Source organism: Pristiophorus japonicus, chromosome 10 (assembly GCF_044704955.1).
Source record: "Pristiophorus japonicus isolate sPriJap1 chromosome 10, sPriJap1.hap1, whole genome shotgun sequence".
NCBI classification, from domain to species: Eukaryota; Metazoa; Chordata; class Chondrichthyes; family Pristiophoridae; genus Pristiophorus; species Pristiophorus japonicus.
Window position 1 is genome coordinate 192,883,889 of NC_091986.1, and position 20,014 is coordinate 192,903,902.

At 47.5% G+C, this 20,014-nt stretch overlaps 1 protein-coding gene across 1 annotated transcript in view; it reads left to right on the forward strand.

The window, feature by feature from the left end:
- The window catches only part of LOC139274658 (von Willebrand factor A domain-containing protein 3B-like), a 275,722-nt gene that overhangs the window by 202,135 nt on the left and 53,573 nt on the right, over nt 1–20,014 (forward strand). The window contains exon 25 of the mRNA XM_070891337.1: nt 13,489–13,626. Within this exon, the coding sequence (XP_070747438.1) occupies nt 13,489–13,626 (138 nt within the window). The remainder of the gene's footprint in view (nt 1–13,488; nt 13,627–20,014) is intronic.

Below are 20,014 nucleotides of genomic sequence, written 5' to 3' on the forward strand. Positions count from 1 at the left end.
AACGGACAAGGACTATGAGGAATTGTGTGCTCTGGTATGTGACCATCTCAAACCAGAAGAAGGCATCATCATCACACGATATTGATTCTACAAGCACATTCGTTCTGGAGGCCAGAATGTGTTCAGAATTCGATGCCGACCTAAGACGTCTAGCTGGACTGTGCAAGTTTGAAAACGCGTTGGGAGACATGCTGCTGGACTTCTTTGTCATCGGCATCAACCATGAGATGATCCTGTGTAAGCTACGGGCATCGGAGATGCTGGATTTGAGCAAGGCCATCATGATTGCCCAGGCATGCACGACGAGGGACAAAATCTTAAAGCAGAAATCATCGAAAAATCGGAACTTGGCAAGTACTGTAAACAAGATTATATCGTCGTTTGGCAGAGCTGCATATGCAGGGCCTACTCGACTGCGTATGCGAAACCGGTGGCTGCCCAAAGTCCGCGACACACCATGTGGAGGATGATGACCAGTATAGCGCGGATCCAGATATGCATTCTGAGATACCAGAGGAGGAAGTGTATGGAAGTGTATTTGTTCCTAACAAAGAGCCAACCGATAATGATTAATGTGAAATTTAACAGTGTGCTGGTACCAATGGAATTGGACACGGGTGTGAGTCAATCAAAAATGAGCCAGAGGACATTCAACAAGCTGTAGGATACTAAGGCTGTGAGGCCTAAGCTGAGTCCAGTCAATGCCAAGTTGCGTACGTACACTAAAGTACTCATAAGGACGATTGACAGCGCAGTAGTCAAGGTGTCGTATGATGGTGCGGTTCATGATTTACCGTTACGGATTGTTCCAGGCAATGGTCCAATGCTGTACGGCAGGAATTGGCTCAAAAAAAATCAAATGGTATTGGAATGATATCAAAGTTGTCGTCAGAGGATGATATGCCATGTGCTCAAGTGCTGAGCAAGTTCCCCTCGCTATTTGAACCAGGCATCGGCAATTTCACGGGAGTCAAGGTGCAGATCCACGTGGATGACCCATCCATCATAAAGCTCGGGCGGTTCCATACATGATGAGCGAGAAAGTCGAAATCGAACTGGACAGACTCCAGCGTGAAGGGGTCATATCACCGGTTGAATTTAACGAATGGGCCAGCCCCATTGTTCCTGTGTTGAAGAGTGATGGCGCTGTCAGGATTTGTGGAGACTACAAGATTACGATCAACCAAGTTTTGAAACAGGATCAATACCCGTTACCGAAGGCTGATGACCTGTTTGCAACGCTAGCCAGGGGCAAATCGTTCACGAAACTGGATCTGACGTCGGCCTACATGACTCAGGAGCTGGTCGAGACGTCGAAGAAACTTACATGGATCAACACGCATAAAGAACTGTTTATCTACAACAGGTGTCCTTTTGGAATTCACTCGGCTGCAGCCATATTTCAGAGGAACATGGAGAGTCTACTAAAGTCCGTCCCTAGAACCGTCATGTTCCAAGATGATATCCTGGTCACAGGTCGGGACACCGCCGAACATCTGAACAACTTGGAAGAATTCTACATCATCTGGACAAAGTGGGCCTCAGACTGAAATGTTCGAACTGCTTCTTCATGGGGAGGAAATTTGCTGCTGACGACATCAGGCCTACAGACGCGAAAACCAAGGCCATCAAAAATGCACCCACGCCTCAGAATGTGACCGAGTTGCGTTCATTCCTTGGTCTACTCAACTACTTTAATAATTCCCTACCTAGAATGAGCATTTCATTAGAGCCACTGCAAATGCTGCTAAGAAAAGGCGACAACTGGGTTTGGGGTGCATCTCAAGACAGAGCTTTTGAGAAAGCTACTAATCTGCTTTGCTCTAACAAGCCACTGGTACATTATGATCCGTTTAAGCATCTAGTATTGGCCTGTGATGCTTCGTCATATGGAGTTGGTTGCGTGCTCCAACAAGCTAACGAGTCGGGTAGACTACAACCTGTTGCGTATGCTTCTAAAAGTTTGTCAAAGGTGGAAAGAGCCTACAGCATGGTAGAAAAAAAAGCATTAGCCTGTGTGTATGGGGTTAAAAAGATGCATCAGTACCTGTTGGGTCTTCGGTTTGAACTGGAAACAGATCACAAGCCACTCATTTTATTGTTTTCGGAAAACAAAGGTATAAATACCAATGCATCGTCCCACATCCAGAGGTGGGCGCTGACATTATCTGCCTATGATTATGTCATTCACCATAGACCTGGCACCGAGAATTGTGCCGATGCACTGAGCCGTCTGCCGCTGCCCACATCGAAAGTGGGGACAACCTGCAGACCTACTGTTAGTTGTGGATGCTTTTGGAAGTGAAGGAACCCCTGTCATGGCTCAACAAGTTAAGACCTGGACCAGCCAGGACCCGATATTATCAGCTGTGAAACATTGTGTCCTTAGTGGTGATTGGTCTGCCAATGGGTGATGAGACCAAACCTTACAACCGTCGCAAAGACGAACTATCCATTCAGTCAGATTGTTTACCGTGGGGTAATCGTGTTGTTATGCCTAAGAAAGTCAGAGAAATTTGTACATGATCTACATAGCACTCATCCCGGTATTGTCATGATGAAAGCCATTGCCAGGTCTCATGTATGATGGCCTGGAATTGACACTGATCTGGAATCATGTGTGCATCAGTGCAATACTTGCATGCAGCTAAGTAAAGCACCAGCGGAATCGCCGCTGAGTCTGTGGTCGTGGCCATATAAACCACGGTCCAGGATCCACATCAACCTTGTAGGTCCCTTCCTGGGAAAGATGTTTTTAGTTGTGGTGGATGCATATTCCAAGTGGATAGAGTGTATAATCATGTCATCCAGTATATCCACAGCTACCATTGAGAGCCTTCGTGTCATGTTTGCCACTCATGGTCTGCCCGACATTGTTGTAAGCGACAACGGACCTTGCTTCACTAGTCTGGAGTTTCAAGAGTTCATGAAACTGAATGGTATCAAACATGTCAGGTCAGCACCATTCAAACCCGCATCTAATGGTCAAGCAGAGCGTGCTGTCCAAACCATTAAGCAGAGTATGAAACGTGTAACTCAAGGTGCACTGCAGACTCGCTTGTGATGCACATTGCTCAGTTACAGGACAAGACCCCACACACTTACCGGGGTCTCCCCTGCTGAACTATTGATGAAGAGAGGTCTCAAGAACAAGCTCTCTCTTGTCCACTCTGACTTGAGTGACCATGTTGAATACAGACGTCAAAGTTAGCAGTGGTATCATGATCGCGCTGCCGTGTCACGCGACATTTCTGTTAACGATCCTGTGTATGTAGTAAATTATGGTCAAGGTCCCAAGTGAATCGCCGGTACTGTTACGGCCAAGGAGGATAACAGCTCAAGAATGGGCAAACATGCAGGAAACATGTTGATCAGATAAAGCTCCTGCACACGGATGAACCGGAACAGACTGAGGAAGACACAATCTGTGACCAACCAATCTACCCTCAGTCATCAGAGGACTCCACTGTCATCTATGAATCTGGACTGTCAATCCCTGACATGGTCATTGCCACTCCCATCAGATCGGCTACCCAGCCCCCAGTCATAACAGACTCAGAACGCTCGCCCAAGGCTGGAGTTGAACTGAGACGATCAACTCGGGAGCGGAAAGCCCCGGACTGTCTCAATTTGTAAAAAGACTGTCACTAATATCTTAAAGGGGGATATTGTCATGTATGTATGCTTGGAGTTACTAGCCACCAGGTGGCGCCACTGTCGGAGGTCATAGAAACATAGAAACATAGAAAATAGGTGCAGGAGTAGGCCATTCGGCCCTTCGAGCCTGCACCACCATTCAATAAGATCATAGCTGATCATTCGGCTGTACGCATGTGTGTGCGGCCCAGATATAAAAGGCAAGCCATCACGTAATGTAATCACTTTTGGCCCTAATAAAGCAGAGCCAGGTTTGTACCTGTGTTAGTTTACAGTATTCAGTCTATCGAGTTATTACATACATAACAGGGAAATCCTGCCTTATGCCAAAAATGCAGTGCCCTCTGATTCCGCAGGACGCTCCCCATGGATAGAGTGATGACACTGACATCTGCTTGATACATGTGTGAACTGCAGATTGACTGATGTTGCTGAGATCCTCTGTGGCAGCTTGAACCGAGCCAGAGGCAGAAAGATTCAGGGCTCTGATGAGGTTGGTGATGGTTATTTGGAGACCAATTCCTGGCAGGTGGCACAATCCAGTCACTGTCGCTCAAGTGAGGTGTAGCCTGCAAAGACAGTTTTCTATAACAACTTGCATTTACATAGTGCCTTTAACATGTGGGAGGGCTGTAAATGCCTTGATGTGTGTTCATTTGCTGTCTCATAAGAAACGTTAGGAAACCTGAGTTTGAATGGGCCATGCAGAGCTCGTGTATGACTCTTTTATCATCGACTTCCCGCCAACACAATATTGATCTGATTTATGAAACACTCATTTTCTTACATGGGCCGGAATTTTCCCAGCCCTGCAAGTGTGGGTTTGGAGGCAGGCCCGCTGTCAAAAATAGCCATGATTGACAGCGGGGCGGGATCCCACTCTGATCCCGCCTCCTTGTCAGTTTCCAAAGTGCCGGGTCTGGCTGCGGTTCTCAGACCTGACATCAAGTGGCAGGCCAGCCAATTAACATCACTAAGAGATAGTTTAAAGGTATTTAAAAATAATTTTACCAGGTACTTTCCATTTTTCCCAGTTATTCAGCAGCTTCCTGTCGCTTGGGCTTCACGTCAGGTAAATATGTCAGGTTCTCAATGACTCCCCTTTGCTTTGTCTAGTTGGCAGCTGCAGAAGTGGTATAAAAGCTACCATTTCACAGCTGTTCACTTTGCAATTTCAGAGCTGAAACCTTCAAGATTTGGAAGACACAGTTGAGCTGTATGCAGTTTGGCAATGCCTGCAGTGAACTCTCTATTCACTGTCACCTCCTTGGCGCAACCTCTCTCACCATTGACAGATCGCTTCTGTCATCTCAACTTCAGCTGCCATCTATTCCAGCAGCATCAGTGCCCTTGAAAAAAATCTCACCTTAATCCTTAGAATCCCACCACGATCAGCCCCAACACCATAATCACTGAGAACACCAGCATCACCACCAACAACACCAAACTTCTCCGCAATCACCTGATTCTGCACAGGACACAAGGCGGCCAAAATTCAGAGCAGCCAGAAAGCTGGCGGACCTACTTTTTTCTTGACATTTTTCCCGCTGGGATCATTGAGGTGGTCTTTCCATTGATTTTTGGCACATAGTTCTTTTTTTACATTGGGCCAGAATTCGGTCATAGTGGGAACGGAAGTGTGGCAGTAAGGCAGGCTGAGGGGCGAATGTTGGGGCGGAACCTGGACTCCGCCATTGTCACTCAACGGTGGAGCAGTGGTGACATCACAGCACGTGTGCATTACCACGCTCTCTCTCCCCTCCGTTAAAGGGGAGAGAATCCGGCATTTTTTAATCTTCGGCCATTGGGCACCCAGGGAGGGTTTCGGCCAGGCCAGCGGCCTGGCACCCAAGAGGAGGTGCCAGGCTGCCTGTTGGTTGCCTGGCCGCGGCAGTGGGCTCCCCCCTTGAAGCACCGTACGGCGGGAGAACGATTTTTTCTAATAAATTTGGGTCAGTATTTCTGCAGGTGAGGGAGAGTGCTGGTGCGTGTTTTGATGATGTGCTTGCTGCAGTCATCAGCAGCGGGGCGGAATTGGAGACTGGCCGAAAAATCCCTGAAATGAATTTGGGTCGGAGTGGCCATTGGACTGCAACGTGGCGGCCACTCGATCCTGCCGCATGACTGCCAGTAAACGGTGGAAACGGGCCTTATACAGACCCTGAATTATGGCCCCAGGGCAGCAGCACCCGACCATATTGCTGTCCAGGATGCCAGGGATGGCCTCACCATGGCCATATTTATTTCACTTGATGCTGTACATCCTGGCTGCCACATGATGTGCCAGGTTGGTACCACCCCACACCAGCACCATAAGGCATCCCTACAATGACCAAGCCATTCCTTTCACACTGATCACTATTGTGGGGGGTACCCTTATGTCTCACTATTCACAACAACTCACTAAGCCACTTCCAAAGGTTCATATAAATCTGTCCAAAGAGCGCAAAGTGTTCAAAATAAAGATTTCAATGTTTGACAACACATTAGCAGAAACTCTACATGAACATTGGATAAAAGACCCAAGTGCCTACCCTTGTGTCTTTGGTATGATTGGACAAGGATAAGGGTGAGTGTGCCTAGTGAGATGAGGATGTGATAATGTGGATAGAGAGAGATGGGTCGAGGTGCAAGGTAAGTTGGTGTAAGGATGGGCAGGCGTAGCGTAGGGAAGAGTGATGGGGATGTGATAAGTGGCACAACAGGATGAGATTGAGTGTGGCTTGTGATCTACTGAGATTATTGAAAGGTTTCCACCACTGCAGCCAGCTCCTCCTGATGACATCCCTGCTTGTGCCCTACTGTGCAATGTCCTGGGGAGGACCTCCCTGTGTGCTGTGTCTCCCTCCCAAAGCATCTGGAGGGAGTCATGGGAGATCCTGGGTGCAGTCGTGCACCTTTGTGCAGTGTTTGTCAGTGTTTGCAGCACCTCAATGCTGCAGAACACTGACAACTCAACTGTCAAAATGAATGTGGGCATGGTCCCTTTAAGGAAACTGGCTGATGACGTATCATCAAATGGCATCATCAGCCCCGCTTCCTTTTAATTGGCTGGGAACCTCGCAGGGTGGGCTTAACAAGCCCCATCGATGGAAGATTCTTCATACAGTGCGGGCTGGAGCGAGGAGCGGATTAGCCACCTGCCACCTACCCCGGCTGCCCCGGTCTCACTACGGTTGGCGAGATTGCGGCCATAGAATCATACAGCACAGAAGGAGGCCATGCAGCCCATCGAGCCTGTGCCGATTCTTTGAAAGGGTTAGGGTTCGGGTTATCCAATTTGACCCACTCTTTCCGCATAGCGTTGCAAATTTTTCCTTTTCAAGTATATATCCAATTCCCCTTTAAATGTTACTATTGAATCTGCTTCCACCACCCTTTCAGGCAGAGCATTCCAGGTCATCACGATTCGCTGCATAAAAAAATTCTCATCTCCCTTCTAGTTCTTTTGCCGATTATCTTAAATCAGTGTCCTCTGGTTACTGACCGTTCTGCCAGTGGAATTATCAGAACTACTTCTGTTGCTTATGAACATCATCATCATCATCATAGGCAGTCCCTCAAAATCGAGGAAGACTTGCTTCCACTCAAAGTGAGTTCTCAAGTGACTGTACAGACCAATACTGGAATTACAATCTCTGTCACAGGTGGGACAGACACTAATTGGAGGAAAGGGTGGGTGGGGAGTTTGCCGCACGCTCCTTCAGCTGCCTGTGCTTGGTTTCTGCATGCTCTCGGCAATGAGACGCGAGGTGCTCAGCGCCCTCCCGGATACACTTCTTCCACTTAGGGCAGTCTTTGGCCAGGGACTCCCAGGTGTCGATGGGGATGTTGCACTTAATCAAGGAGGCTTTGAGGATGTCCTTCAAAACATTTCCTCTGCCCATTTGCCGTGGCTCGCTCGCTAGGATTCCGAGTAGAGCGCTTGCTTTGGGAGTCTTGCGTCGGGCATGCGGATATTGTGGCCCGCCCAACAGAGCTTGTCAAGTGTGGTCAGTGCTTAAATGCTGGGGATGTTGGCCTGGTCGAGAACACTGACATTGGAGAGTCTATCCTCCCAAAGGATTTGCAAGATCTTGCGGAGACATCGTTGGTGGTATTTCTCCAGCGATTTGAGGTGTCTAGTATATATGGTCCACGTCTCTGAACCATACAGGAGGGCGGGTATCACTACAGCTCTGTAGACCATAAGCTTGGTGCCAGATTTGAGGGCGTGATCTTCGAACACTCTCTTCCTCAAGCGACCGAAGGCTGTGCTGGCGCACCGGAGGCGGTGTTGGACCTCATCATCGATGTCTGCCCTTGCTGATAATAGGCTCCCGAGGTATGGAAATTGGTCCAAGTTGTCCAAAGCTGACACTCCAGTACAGTGCTGAGGGAGTGCTGCACTGTTGGAGGTGCTGTCTTTCAGATGAGATGTTAAACCGAGGCCTGTCTGCCCTTTCAGGTGGACGTAAAAGATCCCATGGTACTATTTCGAAGAAGAGCAGGGGAGCAGGGGTGTCTTGGCCAATATTTATCCCTCAATCAACATAACAAAACAGATTATCCGGTCATTATCACATTGCTGTTTGTGGGAGCAGATTATGCGCAAATTGGCTGCCACGTTTCCCACATTACAACAGTGACTACACTCCAAAAGTACTCCATTGGCTGTAAAGCACTTTGAGACGTCCAGTGGTCATGAAAGGTGTTATATCTGTATCATGTCTCCTCCAGTTTTGTTTTCTCAAGTGAAAATAAGTTTTGCTGTTTGAACCTTTCTTCATAACTTAGTTCTCTAAGGTTTGGAATTACCTTGGTCACTCTTCTCAGAACTCCTTCAAAAGCATCTATACGCTTTTCTTCAGTAGGGTGAACAAAACTGCATGTTATTTATTCCTTACACCTCCATTAAATGCTTTGGAATACTTTTCTACATTTAAAGGGGCTATATAAATATATAAGAACATAAGAATTAGGAACAGGAGTAGGCCATCTAGCCCCTCGAGCCTGCTCCGCCATTCAACAAGATCATGGATGATCTGGCCGTGGACTCAGCTCCACTTACCCGCCCGCTCCCCAAAACCCTTAATACCCTTATTGGTTAAAAATCTATCTATCTGTGATTTGAATATATTCTATGAGCTAGCCTCAACTGCTTCCTTGGGCAGAGAATTCCACAGATTCACAACCCTCTGGGAGAAGAAATTCCTTCTCAACTCGGTTTTAAATTGGCTCCCCCATATTTTGAGGCTGTGCCTCCTAATTCTAGTCTCCCCGACCAGTGGAAACAACCTCTCTGCCTCTATCTTGTCTATCCCTTTCATTATTTTAAATGTTTCTAAAAGATCACCCCTCATCCTTCTGAACTCCAACGAGTAAAGACCCAGTCTACTCAATCTCTCATCATAAGGTAACCCCCTCACCTCCGGAATCAGCCTAGTGAATCGTCTCTGTACCCCCTCCAAAGCCAGTATATCCTTCCTTAAGTAAGGTGAACAAAACTGCACGCAGTACTCCAGGTGCGACCTCACCAATACCCTGTACAGTTGCAGCAGGACCTCCCTGCTTTTGTACGCCATCCCTCTCGCAATGAAGGCCAACATTCCATTCACCTTCCTGATTACCTGCTGCACCTGCAAACTAACATTTTGGGATTCATGCACAAGGACCCCCAGGTCCCTCTGCACTGCAGCATGTTGTAATTTCTCCTCATTCAAATAATATTCCCTGTTGCTGTGTTTTTTTCCAAGATGGATGACCTCACACTTTCCGACATTGTATTCCATCTGCCAAACCTTAGCCCATTCGCTTAACCTATCTAAATCTCTTTGCAGCCTCTCTGTGTCCTCTACGCAACCCGCTTTCCCACTAATCGTTGTGTCATCTGCAAATTTTGTTACACTACATTCTGTCCCCTCTTCCAGGTCATCTATGTATATTGTAAACAGTTGTGGTCCCAGCACCGATCCCTGTGGCACACCAGTAACCACCAATTGCCAACCTAAAAAGGACCCATTTATCCCAACTCTCTGCTTTCTGTTAGTTAGCCAATTCTCTATCCATGCTAATACATTTCCTCTGACTCCACGTACCTTTATCTTCTGCAATAACCTTTTGTGTGGCACCTTATCGAATGCCTTTGGGAAATTCAAATACACCACATCCATCGGTACACCTCTATCCACCATGCTCCTTATATCCTCAAAGAATTCCAGTAAATTAGTTAAACATGATTTCCCCTTCATGAATCCATGTTGCGTCTGCTTGATTGCACTATTTCTATCTAGATGTCCCGCTATTTCTTCCTTAATGATAGTTTCAAGCATTTTCCCCACTACAGATGTTAAACTGTAGTGGGGAAAATGCTATAGTTGCCTGCCTTTTGTCTGCCCCCTTTTTTAAACAGAGGCGTTACATTAGCTGCTTTCCAATCCGCTGGTACCTCCCCAGAGTCCAGAGAATTTTGGTAGATTATAACGAATGCATCTGCTATAACTTCCGCCATCTCTTTTAATACCCTGGGATGCATTTCATCAGGACCAGGGGACTTGTCTACCTTGAGTCCCATTAGTCTGTCCAGCACTACCCCCCTAGTGATAGTGATTATCTCATGGTCCTCCCTTCCCACATTCCCGTGGCCAGCACTTTTGGCATGGTTTTTGTGTCTTCCACTGTGAAGACCGAAGCAAAATAATTGTTTAAGGTCTCAGCCATTTCCACATTTCCCATTATTAAATCCCCCTTCTCATCTTCTAAGGGACCAACATTTACTTTAGTCACTCTTTTCCATTTTATATATCGGTAAAAGCTTTTACTATCTGTTTTTATGTTTTGCGCAAGTTTACTTTCGTAATCTATCTTTCCTTTCTTTATTGCTTTCTTAGTCATTCTTTGCTGTCGTTTAAAATGTTCCCAATCTTCTAGTTTCACACTAACCTTGGCCACCTTATACGCATTGGTTTTTAATTTGATACTCTCCTTTATTTCCTTGGTTATCCACGGCTGGTTATCCCTTCTCTTACCGCCCTTCTTTTTCACTGGAATATATTTTTGTTGATCACTATGAAAGAGCTCCTTAAAAGTCCTCCACTGTTCCTCAATTGTGCCACCGTTTAGTCTGTGTTCCCAGTCTACTTTAGCCAACTCTGCCCTCATCCCACTGTCGTCCCTTTGTTTAAGCATAGTACGCTCGTTTGAGACACTACTTCCTCACCCTCAATCTGTATTACACATTCAACCATACTATGATCACTCATTCCGAGAGGATCTTTTATGAGGAGATCATTTATTATTCCTGTCTCATTACACAAGACCAGATCTAAGAGAGCTTGCTCCCTTGTAGGTTCTGTAACGTACTGTTCTAAGAAACAATCCCGTATGCATTCTATGAATTCCTCCTCAAGGCTACCCCGTGCGATTTGATTTGACCAATCGATATGTAGGTTAAAATCCCCCATGCTTACTGCCGTTCCTTTTTCACATGCTTCCATTATTCCCTTGATTATTGTCCGCCCCACCGTGAAGTTATTATTTGGGGGCCTACATATATATCAACACCACCTCCAGTGCGCCAGTGCAGCCTTCGGCCGCCTGAGGAAAAGATCGTTCGACAACCAGGCCCTCAAATCTGTCACCAAGATCATAGTCTACAGGGCTGAATTAATACTGGCCCTCCTGTATGGCTCAGAGACATGGACCATGTACAATAGACATCTCAAGTTGTTGGAGAAATACCACCAACGATGTCTCTGCAAGATCCTGCAAATCCCCTGGGAGGACAGGCGCACCAACATTAAGGTCCTCGCCCAGGCTAACATCCCCAGCATTGAAACATTGACCACACTCGACCAGCTCCACTGGGCAGGCCACATTGTTCGCATGCCTGACACGAGACTCCCAAAGCAAGCGCTCTACTCGGAACTCCTTCACGGCAAACGAGCCAAAGGTGGGCAATGGAAACATTACAAGGATACCCTCAAAGCCTCCCTGATAAAGTGCAACAACCCCACTGACACCTGGGAGTCCCTGGCCAAAGACCGCCCTAAGTGGAGGAAGTGCATGCGGGAGGGCGCTGAGCACCTCGAGTCTCATCGCCGAGAACATGCAGAAACGAAGCACAGGCAGCGGAAAGAGCGTGCGGCAAACCAGTCCCACCCACCCCTTCCCTCAACGACTGTATATCCCACCTGTGATAGGGACTGCGGTTCCCATATTGGACTGTTCAGCCACCTATGGACTCACTTTTCGAGTGGAAGCAAGTCTTACTCAATTCCGAGGGACTGCCTATGATGATGATGATAAATGTAAGTAGTTGTTGTTAGTATACTCTCTAATTGTCTTCACTATCGATTTGTACAATATCAGTGTAACTTCCTCGGTCCAGTAGTCCAGTGACCTGCAGTATTTAACTTGCCTTATTCATAATGGCAGGACACTGACCTCTGTTTCTGGAGTTTGAGCAATTATCACTCCCAAATCCTTTCATTTCCAATCTCTGCCAGTGGAGACTCTTCTTGATATTGATTTTAGTTATTTTAGTTAATTTTGCTAGTTTATTTTGTTATATATGTGGATGTATTTAATCTGTACAGCCACCAGAGGGCTCATCCCCTGGAGTCCCAAGGGATCCCATAATCCCTTGGGAGCACAGGTATTTAAGGAGGCTTCACAGATTGGAGAGACACTCTGGAAACCTGCAATAAAAGACTAAAGTCACATTTACTTTGAGCTCACAGTATTCAGTCTGACTCTTTCTCCATACACAACAAAAACCACTTTGAATGGACTACCTCTCCTTGGTGTCAAATCCCAATGAGATTGAGCTATGTCTAAACCTCTAGTTGAACTGGCTTAATTTAAAAAAATCCTTCGTCTTATTGATTTTGTTGATTCACTTTGGTTAGATAATTTTGCTTTTAAAAACTAGTTTATATTGGTTATAAAACCCTCTTGGACATTTAATGATATTACCCTTTACAGGAAGATACTTGGAGGCCGAAATTGCCCCCGGATGAAAAAGTGGCACATTCACCGTTTTTTTAGAGCGACATTTTTTAGAGCTCTTTGTTGATTTTCTTTCCTTGGGATGGTGTTCCGGTCGGCTGTGGGGCGGAAGTGCTCTTGCATTGGAGCGGCTGCCGCTTATAGTAATCAGCGCCGTGCTGATGAGGTCAGCGCGTCACTGATGACGTCACAACATCCCTCCCCTTCAGTCCAAGGAGAGGGCCGCTGCAAACTCTGCAGCCACGTTAGTGGCACCCACTGGGCCACCAGGGAGGGTTTCGGCCGGGCCAGTGGCCCGTTACGCAAGGCTAACCTCGGAGTAGGCCGACAATGAAAATAAAATGGCGGCCGCGGCAGAGCACCCTCCCCTTTAATGGTGGGCGCGCTGCCCAGGCACACACAGCTCCCAACAGGAGAAAGCTGTCGGGGGCAACGACCAACAGCCGCTCTGCGGGGAAATTTCCCGCGGGGCAATTTCCCGCGGGGGGTGGAAAGGGGGTTGCCGCCGGTCGGAAAGGGTGTCGGCGCGGTCTGATGGAGCGGCTGCACGAGCGGCGAGGTGACAATCACCGCAGGCATAAACACGGAGGGCAATTTATTAAATGACAGGGACTTGCCGCCGACTAGGCAGTGAGTCCTTACCGACCACTTGCTGTATCCTGGTGGGGTTTATGTTAGCCTCGTCCCACATTTCTCACAGATTCTTTAAAAAGGACCATTTCATGTCTTACATATGATTACTGTTACCGTTTCCTAACTACATCATCCTGTGTCTATCCACATTAAGGTCCGTTTTCTAAGGTTTTTTTGATGTTACTTAATAAACCTACACTGTTTTTGCAGGTGGGAGACTTTATTTTGGTTCGTAGTGATGCAGAGGCGGAAAATAATTGCTATCTACCTGGTTTGGTTATCGCAACTCCAAACAGAGCAGTGGCAGCTGATAAATTTTATACCGTTTTGAAATATAATAATAGAAAGGTGAGTAGGTTTGCATGATTTCAAAAATTGCTTTTTTCCCCCACAATTTCTCACCAGTCAATTTATTAAAAAGGAACAAGTATTAGTTAATTTCTATAGATGTAGTTTCGGTTATTTTTGATTAATCATTAAATGAATCAATTAAACATTGGGAAGACCACTGTCAGTGGCCCATGCCACAAACTACATTCCTTCGCTACCGATCCTTTCCCCCTTCCTGGCCACTGTCTCAGGCTGAACCAGATTGTTCACAATCTCGGCCTAATATTTGACTCTGAGTTGAATTTCCAATCCCATATCCTCTCTGTTATGTCTTAAATAAAGTAATGTAACTGAGTACTGTAGATGTGAGTAAGTGTGACCTTATTTCCTTTATTCTAACTCCAGCATGGTACAGTATGGGAGGCCTGCTTATATACAGTGCTCCCAAGGGATTATACCGCCCTCTGGTGGCGGTATAATACTGGTTACATAGGGTTGCATACATAACATCACTCCCTCCCAAAGTCAATAGTACACTTATTTACAGGGTGAGACGATCTGGGGCCTTTCGCTCCCTCGTCGATCGTCTCGGTACAAATGCAGGTGTAGGTGAGTTGGTTGGTTCTTCGCTGGGCTGCTGGGCAGCTGCCTTGCTGGGCTGCTGGGGATGGTGAGTTCAGCTTGGTGGTCAACCGTGACATCAGTTGCCACTTGTGTGTGTGCCGGAGGGTCAAAGTTGGTGGTGTCCTCTTCGGGTTGCTCGTGGCTGTCTGTGAATTGCAGTTTGGTTTGGTCCAAATGCTTTCTGCAAGTTAGTCCATTTGCGAGTTTGACACCCTACTCCCTTCTTTGGCTATGACAGTGCCAGCAAGCCATTTGGGACGATGTCCATAGTTGAGTACAAATACAGGGTCATTGACTTCAATATTGCGTGACAAATTTGCGCGATCATGGTACATGCTTTGTTGATGCCGCCTGTCCTCGACGTGATCATGGAGATCAGGGTGGACAAGAGAGAGCCTTGTTTTGAGTGCCCTTTTCATGAGCAGTTCGGCAGGGGGAACCCTGGTGAGCGAGTGGCGTCTTGTGTGGTAGCTGAGCAGGACTCGGGACAGGCGGGTCTGCAGGGTGCCTTCTGACACGCGTTTCAAGCTTTGCTTGATGGCTTGGACTGCCCGTTCTGCCTGGCCATTGGGTGCGGACTTGAACAGGACAGATGTGACATGCTTGATCCCATTGCCGGTCATGAATTCCTTGAATTCAGAACTGGTGAAGCACGGCCCATTGTCACTGACAAGGACATCAGGCTGGCCGTGCATGGCAAAAAATGGCTCGTAGGCTTTCGATGGTGGCAGTGGACCTGCTTACAGGCATTATTACACATTCAATCCATTTTGAATAAGCATCCACAACAACTAAAAACATTTTGCCTAGAAAAGGGCCAGCAAAGTCAACGTGGATCCTAGACCACGGTTTGGAGGGCCATGACCACAAACTTAGTGCCTCCCTGGGTGCATTGCTCAGTTGAGAGCAAGTGTTGCTTTGGCGCACGCAAGACTCTAAATCTGAGTCGATGCCAGGCCACCACACATAGGATCTAACTATAGCTTTCATCATTACTATGCCTGGGTGGATACTGTGTAGGTCACGTATGAACGTTTCCCTGCCTTTCTTAGGCAAAACCACGCGATTACATGACAAAAGGCAGTCTGTCTGTATGGACATTTCATCTTTGCGCCGCTGGAATGGCTTGATTTCTTCATGCATCTCCGCTGGGACGCTGGACCAGCTCCCATGGAGGACGCAGTTTTTTTTACAAGGGACAGTAAAGGATCCTGTATGGTGACCTTAGTTCCTTTATTCTAATTCCAGAGTGATGGTACAGCATAGGAGGCCTGCTTATATACAGTGCTCCCAAGGGATGCTGGGATCCCTGGGGACTCCAATAGGTACACCCGCTGGTGGCGGTATAACACTGGTTACTTAGGTTTGCATACATAACACCTCCATAACATCACCCGTCTCCACCCCTGCCCCAGCCCATCTGGTGCTGAAACCCTCATTCATGTTTTTATGACCTTCAGGCTCGACTATTTCAATACACTGCTGTCCAGTCCTCTTTCTTCCTCTTTCTATTAACTCACCTGAAATTCTGTTGCCCATACCCTAAGCCACACCAAACTCCGTTCACCCGTCATTCCTGAGCCCGCTGACCTACAGTGCTCTCGGTCCACCAACGCCTTGATTTTAACATTTTCATTCCTGTGTTGAAATCGCTCCAAGGCCTCACCTTTCCCTATCTCTGTAACCTCCATTAACCCTGCAACTCTCTAAGCACTCTGCGTTCCTTCACTTCTAGGCTCTTAGGCATCCCCCACTCCAGTTAACCCACCATTGGCGGGCATGTCCTCAGCCATTTAGACCCTCTGAAATTTCCTCCCGAAACCTCTCCACCTCTCTTCAGTCTTAAAGATCATCCTTAAAACCTATCTCTTTTACCAAGCTTTTAGTCACCCTTTCTAATAGCTCCTTCATTGGCTTGTTATCAATATTTGTCTGATTACTATCTTGTGAAGTGTCTTGAGACATTGTTCTATGTTAAAGGCGCTATATAAATGCAACTTGTCATTGCCGTGCTTTCTCCACTTATTGTGATAGTGCAAAAGTCATAGGCCTAGATTTTACACTTTTGTGCTTATCGCCCAAAAATGGGCATTATTTCCGGCATGGGTGGTAAAAATGGGTTTTCAGATCGTCGGTTTCTCGCCCATTCTCAAAGCACCTAGTCTCCATTTTTGAAATTGGGCGTTACCACGAGCAATATGAAATGAGCGGTAGCATTAAATCTCGCTGACCGTCTGCCGTAAAGTGTCGCCGTCCTTAGCAATGGCATGGCAACACTCGATTCCCGCGATTCAGGAGGTCAAGGGTCATCATGACGTGCATAAGAGGAGACAGAGAGAGAGGGAGCTGAGAGGGACTGAAGGCGTGTGTGGGTGTGATGTGGCTGCTTTGGGAGGAAGGAGGGAGACTTTAGAGCTTCACAGCAACTAGGGAAACAAAAATTAGCTGTTACCAGCCACATATTTGCCTGAATTAAGCCTATAATAGAGAGAGAGGAGGAGGCATCACAGCATGCCGTGGAGACTGACGCTGAGAGAGCAGTGAGGTGGGAGAGGAGCACATTGGAGGGCGCAAGAGAGCCAGGAGGTTCTCGGACGAGGCAAATGCCTCCCTCCTGCATGAGGTCGAGTTACGCTGGGGTGCTTTGACACAGGGAGGGCATGCGAAGCCCATCCCAAAGGCTTACCAGAAGATATGGACCGAGATTTTAGAGATGGTGTCGTCGGCGACCAACGAAGTGCATGAGGGCAACCACAAACGATGGAACGACCTTGTGGGATCCGCAAGAGTAAGTATTACATTGTTTTACACGTACTTATGTATTTATATAATTTGATTTGTAACAGTCATGAGTGACTATCAGCAGATGTGAGGTCTTGCACTTTTACCGGGAATGTTTTAATCAAAGCCTGCGGTCACGCTGCACGTCTTTAGGTAAAGAATGATAATTATCACAATAAGCATGATTACATCTGTCGGTTATGTGTTGTATCAGTCTCTGTGACAGTACCTAGAAATGATATCATGCAATGATCTCATGCCATGTTGTCCTGTCAACTTTTACAGAAGAAGTTATCGACGATGAGGTCCATGCAGAGGCGAATGGGTGGGGGGCCACCAGTCCCCAGCGACATCACTGACATGGAGGAGCGGGTGCTCGCACTCGTGGGGAAGCACACCCGGACAGCCACGGATGCATCTGCAGACCCTGAAGTGATGCCACGTGAGTAAAGTTTACACCATAGAAACATAGAAACATAGAAAATAGGTGCAGAAGTAGGCCATTCGGCCTTTCGAGCCTGCACCACCATTCAATAAGATCATGGCTGATCATTCACCTCAGTACCCTTTTCCTGCTTTCTCTCCCTATCCCTTGATACCTTTAGCCGTAAGGACCCTATCTAACCCCCTCTTGAATATGTCCAATGAACTGGCATCAACAAGGCTCTGCGGTAGGGAATCCCACAGATTAACACCTCTCTGAGCGAAGACTTTTCTCCTCATCTCAAGTCTAAATGGCCTACCCCTTATCCTTAGACTGTGTCCCCTGGTTCTGGACTTCCCCAGCATCGGGAACATTCTTCCTGCATCTAACCTGTCCAGTCCCATCAGAATTTTGTATGTTTCTATGAGATCCCCTCTCATCCTTCTAAACTCCAGTGAATAAAGGCTCAGTCGATCCAGTCTCTCCTCATATGTCAGTCCCACCATCCTGGGAATCAGTCTGGTAAACCTTCGCTGCACTCCCTCAATAGCAAGAACATCCTTCCTCAGATTAGGAGACCAAAACTGAACACAATATTCCAGGTAAGGCCTCACCATGGCCCTGTACAACTGCAGTAAGACCATCCTGCTCCTATACTCAAAACCCCTAGCTATGAAGGCCAACATACCATTTGCCTTCTTCACCGCCTGTTGTACCTGCATGCCAACTTTGAATGACTGATGTACCATGACACCCAGGTCTCATTGCACCTCCCCTTTTCCTAATCTGCCACCATTCAGGTAATATTCTGCCTTTGTGTTTTTGCCCCCAAAGTGGATAACCTCACATTTATCCACATTATACTGCATCTGCCATGTATTTGCCCACTCACCTAATCTGTCACCCTGCAGCCTCTTAGCGTCCTCCTCACAGCTCACACTGCCATCCAGTTGAGTGTCATCTGCAAACTTGGAGATATTACACTCAATTCCTTCATCCAAATCATTAATGTATATTGTAAATAGCTGGGGTCCTAGCACTGAGCCCTGCGGCACCCCACTAGTCACTGCCTGCCATTCTGAAAAGGACCCGTTTATCCCGACTCTCTGCTTCCTGTCTGCCAACCAGTTCTCTATCCACGTCAGTACATTACCCCCAATACCATGTGCTTTAATTTTGCACACCAATCTCTTGTGTGGGACCTTGTCAAAAGCCTTTTGAAAGTCCAAATACACCACATCCACTGGTTCTCCCTTGTCCACTCTGCTAGTTACATCCTCAAAAAATTGGATGATGTGAAATCGGTATGGGTAGAGCTGCGGAATACTAAAGGGCAGACAACGCTAGTGGGAGTTGTGTACAGACCACCAAACCGTACTAGTGAGGATGGGGACAGCATCAAACAAGAAATTAGGGATGCATGCAATAAAGGTACAGCAGTTACCACGGGCGACTTTAATCTACATATAGATTGGGCTAACCAAACTGGTAGCAATACGGTGGAGGAGAATTTGCTGGAGTGCATTAGGGATGGTTTTCTGGACCAATATGTCGAGGAAGCAACTAGAGGGCTGGCCATCCTAGACTGGGTGATGTGTAATGAGAAAGGACTAATTAGCATCGCGTCATGTAAAGTCAATAGATGCCACACCTGCTTATAGCCGAACAATCATATATGATGGATGATTTCTAAAATTGTCCTAGAAATAATGCTGTCCTAATGAAAATGATTGCAATGCAAATGTGTTGCTGGTCATAAAATGTGATGCCTGTGATGCTTTTGTCGTGCATATGCTATGTGCAGCGCTGGACTCACTTTGTGACCCTAGCACCCCCTTCTCCTCCAATAACCTCATTTGTGTTTTGTAGTTCAGCCAGCAGCGTGGCCCCAGGCAAGAACACAGAGGCCAGAAGGTGGGGGCGTGGGCCCCGACTCTCCAGACGATCCTACATCTGGTGCTGAGGAGCTCCGAATCTCACCCGTCAATCCGCTGGGTCTGTTCTCCATAGATGAGAGCGCTGACTTCGAGAAGCCATTCCACCCCAAGGCCATCTAGTGGTCCTCTGGTCATTCCCGCCTCCACTCTGGCGGTACCGGCTCCAAGCATCTCGCCACAGGGCACCCCATTTGTCCCCAGGACGGCGCCGATCCCGCGGAGGCCTCGTGGACGCGGCAGGTCAGTTCCACGAGTGCCACATGAGAGCAGAGAGATGGTACAGCTGTCCAGGAGGACTGTAGACATTGGTGACCAGCTTATCGAAGCATTGGGGGGCATATCCCGACAGCTGGCCACCATGACTGAATATAGTCCACGGATGGCGGAGGCCCTGGTTGCGATAACCAGGAACACTGCTGACACATGCTTCCCATTGATCCTGGAGGGCGGCATTCCACCCCTAGGTTCCACAACACCACTGCGAACGACAAATGAGAGTAAGGACCAAGATCCTGCTTCTGCATCAGAGAATGTTGCCCCCTCGGCACCCCCCGCTCTCGTACCCGTGCAACCACCGCATCTGCCTTCATTCCCCACAATGAGGCACTGTCTGAGGAGTTCCTCGGCCAGGTGCCGTGGA